The 8,850-nt window shown below is 40.6% G+C and overlaps 2 protein-coding genes across 2 annotated transcripts; both read left to right on the forward strand.

Annotated features, from left to right (window-relative positions):
- The first annotated feature begins 2,424 nt into the window (after positions 1-2,424).
- On the forward strand, positions 2,425-3,548 carry LOC126403344 (olfactory receptor 11A1-like). The gene has a single exon (XM_050065949.1). It carries the CDS (start codon positions 2,470-2,472, stop codon positions 3,394-3,396), a length of 927 nt encoding a protein of 308 aa, XP_049921906.1. The 5' UTR covers positions 2,425-2,469; the 3' UTR covers positions 3,397-3,548.
- A 4,205-nt stretch (positions 3,549-7,753) lies between these two features.
- Positions 7,754-8,689, forward strand: LOC126400655 (olfactory receptor 10A6-like). Its single transcript, XM_050061540.1, has one exon. It carries the CDS (start codon positions 7,754-7,756, stop codon positions 8,687-8,689), a length of 936 nt encoding a protein of 311 aa, XP_049917497.1.
- The last annotated feature ends 161 nt before the right edge of the window (positions 8,690-8,850 follow it).

Below are 8,850 nucleotides of genomic sequence, written 5' to 3' on the forward strand. Positions count from 1 at the left end.
ATTTGATTCTAGACTTCCTTTCAGACAGAGAACAGGTGGTTGAAATTGGTAACCTGCTCTCTAGATCTATGACTCTTAACACCGGTTGTGTTCTCTCTGCTTTTCTTTACCTTGTATACACAAATGACTGTTTCCCACTCAGACTTGTTCCTAAACATCGCCAAAACAAAAGAAATGATCATAGACTTTCGGCGTGGCCATGCAGCTCACCCTCCCCTGCTTATCAATGGTCAACAGCTGGAGTGAGTAAGTAATTTTAAATTCTGAGGAACACCAGCAACATTATTGGTAAGGCCCACCAGAGGCTCCACTCACTGCGTCAGCTAAGGAAGTTTGGGGTCTCCAGGGATTGGAAACTCAGCTTCTATAGAGCTACAGTTGAGTGTGTTCTCACCTTTTCAGTGACAGTGTGGTGTGGAAACCCAACTGAGCACGACAAGGCACAGCTAGAAAGAGTGATATGCACGGCACAGATTGTAGGCTGTGACCTTCCTTCTGTGGCTTCCTTATATGCCACACGCATTAAGCAAAAGAGGGATAAGGTGATGGGAGATCCCTCACATCCCGCTTTACTCTAGAGTATTAGGTGTAGGACATCTGGCTTTAGAAATAGCACATACCCTGAGGCTGTCCGTCACCTCAACCCTAGCCAAAGTGCACTTTGTATTAGGAGGGCAATTTTTTTGCACTACTAAGCACTTTTTTTCTGTACTTTTAAGCTACTTTTACTGCCCATTGTGTCCTTACTATTGTTTTTAAGTTTTTAAATGTATGGTTTTTGAGCTATTGTCCATTGTGTTTTTATTGTCTTTTAAGTAGTGCTGCATGATTTGATAAAAATGTGGGATTGTGATTTGAGTGGACAATATCGCGATTTGCGATTGTGATTACAATATAATAAATAAATGGTATCATGAGGCTTGTTGCTTCATTCAGTGTTTCCCTACATTATATCAGGGGGCACTGACCTGACAGAGTTATTGTTATGGACAGTTAATGACCATCAACAGACTGAGCACAGTCAAACACGCTGCTCACACAGCAGCGCAGCACGGCACTGTACACACAACGGAGCGAGCCTGTGTTACATTCAGGCGTTGTCACGTAAATGACAAATTCCAACACGCCATAGCACAACACAGCAGCATGTCAAGTGGGCCGAGCCCGAGCAAAATTGCTCAATTTTGAGCCCGATTACAACTGCGATTAGATTAATTGTGCAGCACTATTTTAAGTTATATAGTTTTAGCCATTTGTGTGGTTTTATGTTTTTATCTTGTCACTCCTTGCCTGTATGAGCAATCTACACCAAGGCAATTTCCAATCAACCATGTGTGTTGAAATGGCAAATAAAGATCTATCTATCTATGTCTCTGTACTGTAGGTGGTCGTGTTCACACAGGCCTCACCAACTTTTGTGAGACTGAGAGCTAACTGAACTCTTGAGAGCATGTTTGTACCAACACATTCTCACTCTGATCTCATCACATATCAACACTTGGACTTTCCACGTCCACATATGACGTCCAAGGTACCCTGGGTGTGTTGGTTGTTGATGTTCTAGGATGTCAACTTCAGCCTGTTACATGCATTGTCTGTTTTCAAAATACACTTCCTAATCCCTGAGAGGAATGGTGAATTTTAGGCAAGGTTGGCCTCACTTCATCTCCTTTAGGCTGTTGTGCATATGAAATAGAATGTAGAGCCAAACCATGATGTCTTTTCTTAACCTAACCACATGCTGTTGTTGCTTAAAACTAACCACCTGCATTTGTTTCCTGGACCTACTCACGTGCTTTTGTCACCTAAACCTAACAATTTCATTTTGATCCCTGATCCTAACTAGGTGATGTTGTAACCTGAACCTAACAACATGCTTCTGTTACCTAAACCTAACCACTTGCTTTTTGTCTTGCCTTAATCTAGCCATGTGCTTTGTTGCTTATTCTATTCGTGGGTATAACATAATGCAGTCTTGATTTTCTGTTATCACCCTGGAGACTTGAGTTTCTCGATCGTTCATTCATAAGTAAAGAGAGAACTGGTTGTCCTTTAATATCACCCATTCAGTGGTGTGTTTTTGATGTGGAGTCTCTGACTTGCAAGTCAAGAATTAAGAAGTAACATGTTACATTAAGGTACAGAAGATTTTGTTTTCTTCTCTGAGCTCTGTTTTGAAAATTGCAAACAGCAGTCCGTTCCCCAAGTTAGAAACTAAAGTCCCTGTGGTGATGAAGTGAGTGTGCTGCTGTGGGCATCCACTGACGTTAAGAGCAGTATAAGTTCCAGTTCAGTTTGGAGGGACTCAGTCTCACCACATGAGACTGAATGTAGGAATTCGCACAATGTCATAAACTGACTGTGGTTTTGTTATTTTTTAATCTCAACACAATATTGATTTTAATGTAGGGAATGCATGATAACCTGTTTTGTGTCTTTACAGTGAATTCTGTTTGCGTGAGGAGGATCATGATGAACTCTACACAGGCTTCATATTTTACACTTGGTGCCTACTTTAACACCGGGGTACTGAAATACTTATACTTCATCATTGTGATGATTTTATACATGTTGATTCTTTGCTCCAACCTCCTGCTGATTGTGGTTATCTGTGTGAACAGAAGCTTACATGAACCTATGTACATGTTTCTGTGCAGCCTGTTTGTAAATGAACTGTATGGTAGTACAGGGTTGTTTCCATTCCTGCTGCTTCAGATCCTCTCTGACATTCACACTGTCTCTGCTTCAGCTTGTTTCCTGCAGATTTTCTATTTGTATTCATATGCTTCTGTGGAATTTTTTAACTTAGCCATCATGTCTTATGACAGATATCTGGCTATCTGTCATCCTCTACAATATAAGACACGTATGACACATAACAAAATTGCAGTACTTATTGCCCTGATATGGTTTTATTGTTCTGTTGTATGTTTTCTTCCAATGTGCTTAAGTGTCCCTTTACAGCTGTGTGGGAACATCATTAACAAAGTGTACTGTGACAACTACTCCATCGTCAAACTGGCCTGCTCTGACACAACAGTCAATAACATTTATGGACTTATTGCCACTTTTGTCACAATCTCTTGTCCTGTATCTTTGATTCTTTACACTTACACAAAGATCTTTAAAGTCTGTTTTTCTGGTTCTAAACACACGAGACAGAAAGCCATCAGTACCTGCACACCTCACCTCGCCTCTCTGCTCAACTTTTCCTTTGGGGCTTTCTTTGAAGTGTATCAGACCAGGTTTAATATGAACAGTGTACCAAATATGGTGCGAATATTTTTATCCTTATACTGGCTCACATGCCAACCTCTCTTTAACCCTGTCGTATACGGCCTGAATGTGTCCAGTATTCGTATCATATGTAAAAATCTGATTCATTTTAAAATGTAGACTACTAACATTCATCCCAGAGATTTGCTGATTTGAATCATGTAAACACCTGTTGTGTACAAGTGAAAAAGTTTTTTTTTTTCCTCCAAATACAAGCAACATTTAGAGTTATGAAACGTGACTTGCAGTATTTGATAGAAGAATGGATAACAAAAGCCTTTGTTAATCAGCAGGACTTGTGTGTCAAGTACAGTTTGTGTCATACATTGATTTGTTACCTTTGAAAGTAAAAAGTTCTACAAAATAAATACTTCAAATGCCTTAAGTTTTCCTTTATTTCTTCCGGGCCTTTTGGGAGCCAATAATGATAATAAATGATAGTAACTTTATTTGTATGGCTCTTATTAGAACAAGGTTACAAAGTGGTTCACAAAGTGCATTAAGATAAAATTGCAATAATTAAAATAATGTTAAGAGCAAAGAAAAATAGTGTGCACAGAGACAAAAATAGAACAAAACAAAACAAAAAAAGTTACAAATCACAATAGTACAAATCATGTATAAAAGGAAAAGCTTATTTATTTTATTTTATTTTATTTAACCCTTATTTAACCAGGCAGAATCATTAAGAACGAGTTCTTATTTACAATGATGGCCTGACAAGAGGCACAAGCTTCTTGAGGGGGAGGGGAGAGAGGGCTGTGAAAGAAAAAGGATTGGTTAAAAAGACGGTAGCACAGCACAGAGCACAACTATACAGACATGTAGCAGGACATCAACAGAGACAGCACACAAGCATGGCTATGCGGACAAATAGCAAGAGAGTGACAGGGACAGAAAGGGTTAACAAACATCTATTCAGTCATACAGGCATACAGGCAAAGCAGTGGGGGTTAATAGCGAAGATTATTTACAACATCACAACACAAAAAACATAAAAACAAAGTTAAAAACAGGATTATTTGCAACATCATATCACAAAAAAAGGAGCCTGGGCCAACGGCAGCAGGTATGGGCGCTCAACACAGAGCGCCTACAGAAATATGTTTCAAACAATGATTTAAAAAAAGGTCATGAGCTAGCAAGCCTAATGTCTTCAGGCAGAGAATTCCAGAGCCTCGGGGCCTTGATGGCAAAAAGCCTGGTCAGCTTTAGTTACCAGCCTTGATCTAGGGGCGACTAGTGAAGGCAGACTTGAGGATCTCAGGTCACAACTTGGAGCGTATGTCGTCAGAAGCTCAGCTATACAACTGGGGGCTAAATCATGTTGAACTTTAAAAGTTATTAAATAATCTTAAAATCAATTCTGAAGTTGACTGGCAATCAGTGGAGGGAGGCTATGATCAGGGTGTTATGCGACCTACGATTTTTTCTTTGCTACTGAAGATTTACTGATGTAAACATGTAAACAATGTGTTACAGTAGTCGAGGTGTGAGAAAACAAAAGCACGAAGAAGCCTTTCTAGGTCACGGAAAGACACAGCTGATTTAATGTTGATAATATTTCATAGGTGGAAGTTGCAGGATTTAATGAGATTATAGACGTGGTTCAGAGTTCAATTGAGAATCAAAGTGATGCCTAAAGTTCTCACTGTAAATTTTATATTGGTTGCTGGAGGACCAATAAAAGGTTGTCATTTGCCTGCTAGATGATCAGTTCCAAAGTTTATTCATTCTGTCTTGTCTGGGTTTGGCTGCAGAAATTTACAGGTCATCCATTTCTTAATAGTGGAGAAGCACTCCATTACAGTGCTCACACAGCTAACATTATCTGGCTTAACGGACAGGTAGATGTGCATGTCATTGATGTAACAGTGGCAGGATACCCCACTAACATGACTGATGATGCATCCTAAAGCATATAAAGTGAAAACAAAATAGGACCAAGAGTACGTCCCTGTGGCACTCCACAAATCACTGGAGCTGAAGATGAAACAAAATTACAAATGGAAACAAAAAAATATCTGAGAGATATGATTCAAACTATTTAAGAGCAGTTCCAGATATATCCACACACCAACTTTATTGACAGTGTTGAACGCAGCACTGAGGTCATGAGGCAATAAAATAAAACATTCCCCAGCGCCAGCACCCATCAGTAAATCGCACGTCTCTCTCTCTCACAGCAGCAGAACCGCAAAGTAAAAGAAATACAGTCCGAGTGAAGCGCTTGAGCCACGGGCGGATACCCGGCCGTCACCGACAACTAAAGCCTCGACTGGTAACAAGTATGAGGGCCGTTGTGGTGAGCTAGCTCGATGCTAATTTCGGCTAGCGGTAGCGGTTAGCATCCGCCGCTAACAACCGCTTCCCAGCTCACCACAACGGCCCTCCTGCCCGTTGCAACAAAACGCTGGAGGCTCCCGTTGCCGGTGACGGCCGGATATCGGCCCATGGCTCCAGCGCTTCACTCAGACTGTATTTCCTTTCCTTTACGGTCCTGACAACTGCTGTTGCTGCTGTCTGGGGCAGGACGCTACACAGTTGAGCCAGAGAAGAGGGGCCCAGTTTGAATGTTTTGTTTACAAACTGCAACGAACAAAACTCCAGACTCTACCTTTAATAGATGAGAACTAATAAATCACTTTGATGGTGCATCACTCTAGCCCGTATTTCCCATGGAAGTATGTAGCCTATTGCAGTTCCCCAACCCATAGCAAGTTCCATGTGTGTTTTTCTCCCTCATAGTCAGCGTGTAGCTTCTTACCAGGCTAGTTAGCTAAACAAACCAAAAAAACCCACTGAGCTTCCTGTCTGTGACGGAAGCTGTCATCAGCAGAAAACCGAAAAGGCACCAACGTGGGGGGCTGGAAAATGACCAATCATAAGAGGGCCGGGGTCAGCCTTGGTCTCCACCCCCAAAGTGTCAAAAGTCCTTGCTTCGAGCGAGCAGAACTCCACCGTGAGCGACCACACGGGAGAGAGAGAACGAGAGCAGGAGCGAGCCAGCGCGCGCAAAGCAGCTGCACAGTGTTGTTGTGTGTGTCGCTGCTGTTTTTTACTCGCTCGCACCTGCCTCTGCTTCACTCTGTTGCTGAATATGTGCGCGAAGATCAAACAAGTGCGCACGGCAGTTGAAATCTGCGAGCGTGACACGAAATAATCTATACGAGAGAGATCTGCGAGCGTGTAGATGTGTTATCTGCTCGCGCGACATATGACACATATATAACGCCATAGAAATGGGCCTATAGTTCTGTGGAGGAGCTTTATCAAGGTTCGGCTTTTTTAATAAAGGCTGAAATACAAATACAATGGTGGGGACACACCAATTACACTTGAATATATGAACCTGTGCAATGTGTTTCTGAGGACAGGTCCTGTCACCACATTATCTGTCATCTCATACCTTTGAGCTCATGACAGATGGCATTTATTACCTTGTTTAGAGCCGATGAGTGGGGACAGAGATGTTATATAGCCATCACACACTTACATACATTTGTGCATTATGGTTTTAAGATATTGGTTTTTAATTTTAGGAAGTCCCCCGGTGGACAAGGCCCATATCAGCCTAACTAGGGGCTGGTTCAAGATGAGCCTGAGCCAGCCCTGACTATAAGCTTTATCAAAGAGAAAAGTATTCAGTGTACTCTTAACTGTGGAGACAGTGTCTGCCTCTAGGACCAAAATTGAAAGATCGACCCTTTTTCCCATAGTTTAAGATATATCCTGAAATTTAGATTATTTTTGAAAAGCTTCACACATTTGTTTATACTTGGTGAATGGAAGAAGGAGTAGTGGACCACCACCACCACCATTGATATTCTGGATGGGTTCAGGAGTCAGAGCCTTAGTTTTAGTCTAGAATTAGCTCCTTCCACCTTTGCTCATGACGAGCTGCAGATGGTTGGAGACCAACAATAGTGTGTGTTTTTTTTTTTTTTAGATTTTTTTAAATTGCCCTTTGTGTTTGCTATACGGGGTGAAAAATCAAAAATTGTAAACAACAGGCTCTCTGTAATGTTTAACTGTTTTGCTAACTTTAATTAAACATGAGCATCAATCAGTGGGATCTTTAATAATGAGGCCATCCTTCTGCTGTGGGTGTCCTCTGTGTCCTCAAAAGTTTAAAAGAGGTTGAAGCAGAGTTTCAGTTCAGTTACGAGGGGTTCACAGTGTGACTGCAGCAGGTTAACAGGTGAATGTTCAAATGTACTCATCCAAAGTGTTATTTCTGACCACTTTAAAAAGTAAATGGTCTGTTTGGGGTTGTATTTTACAGTTTTCTCTATGATAATGAATCTGTTCAGTGTAACTACGCAGACCTCTGTTTTTGTGTGTTTGATATTTCAGCTGCACATTGTGCCAAAATGCAAGTTTAAAGAAGTTTTCACAGATCTTTAAGAGAATGCAATAATTTTTGATCTATGTTCACAGAATAGATGTAGTGATCCTAAGGATCAAAGAGAGGATCATGATAAACTCTACACAGGGTTTGTTTTTCATACTTGAGGCCTACTTTGACACCGGACTGCTCAAATACTTATATTTTATAATTGTAATGTTTCTTTACATGTTGATTCTTTGCTCCAACCTCCTGCTGATTGTGGTTATCTGTGTGAACAGAAGTTTACATGAACCTATGTACATGTTTCTGTGCAGCCTGCTTGTAAATGAACTGTATGGTAGTACAGGGTTGTTTCCATTGCTGCTGGGTCAGATCCTCTCTGACATTCACACTGTCTCTGCTTCAGCTTGTTTCCTGCAGATTTATTGTGTAAACTCTTATGGAGGTGTAGAATATTTAAACTTAGCCGTCATGTCTTATGACAGATATCTTGCTATCTGTTATCCTCTGCAGTATAACACACGGATGACATCTACCAAGATTATCATGTTGATCGCTGTATCATGGCTGCACCCTTTTTTTGCATGTGCTGTCATGATATTTATGACTTCCTCTTTACAGCTGTGTGGGAACATCATTAACAAAGTTTACTGTGATACCCACTCTGTTGTGAAGCTGGCATGCTTTGACACCAAAGTAAATAACATTTATGGACTCACTGCCACATTTGGGGCAATCTTTGGTGCTTTAATTTTAATTATTTACACTTATGTGAACATATTTAAAGTGTGTTTTTCTGGTTCTAAACAGACCAGACAGAAAGCTGTCAGTACCTGCACACCTCACCTTACTTCCCTCCTGAACTTCTCTGTTGGCGCGAGCTTTGAAATATTACAGAGCAGGTTTAATATGAGCGGTGTGCCCAATATGTTGCGCATCTTTTTATCCTTATATTTTCTAACATGTGCTCCACTCTTCAATCCTTTAATGTACGGCCTGAATCTGTCCAAAATCCGTGTCAAATGTAAAAATCTGATTGCAAATGTTCTCCGTCAAGGTTAAGTTGTCAAACAGATCAGCACGTCATCTCTGATGTAACCAGACCTGTAGTATGCTTATTTAGACACGTTCATTTTATTATAAGATTATATATATATATTATATATATTATATATAATATAAAAAATTCTGAAATGTTTTGCTTTTGATGTTCTGTTCACAAT

The sequence above is a fragment of the Epinephelus moara genome, chromosome 2, assembly GCF_006386435.1.
Source record: "Epinephelus moara isolate mb chromosome 2, YSFRI_EMoa_1.0, whole genome shotgun sequence".
NCBI classification, from domain to species: domain Eukaryota; kingdom Metazoa; phylum Chordata; class Actinopteri; order Perciformes; family Serranidae; genus Epinephelus; species Epinephelus moara.

Bases quoted from the DNA above. Each gene is read 5' to 3' on its own strand.
- LOC126400655 (XM_050061540.1), top strand. From the start codon at position 7,754: ATGATAAACTCTACACAGGGTTTGTTTTTCATACTTGAGGCCTACTTT.
- LOC126403344 (XM_050065949.1), top strand. From the start codon at position 2,470: ATGATGAACTCTACACAGGCTTCATATTTTACACTTGGTGCCTACTTT.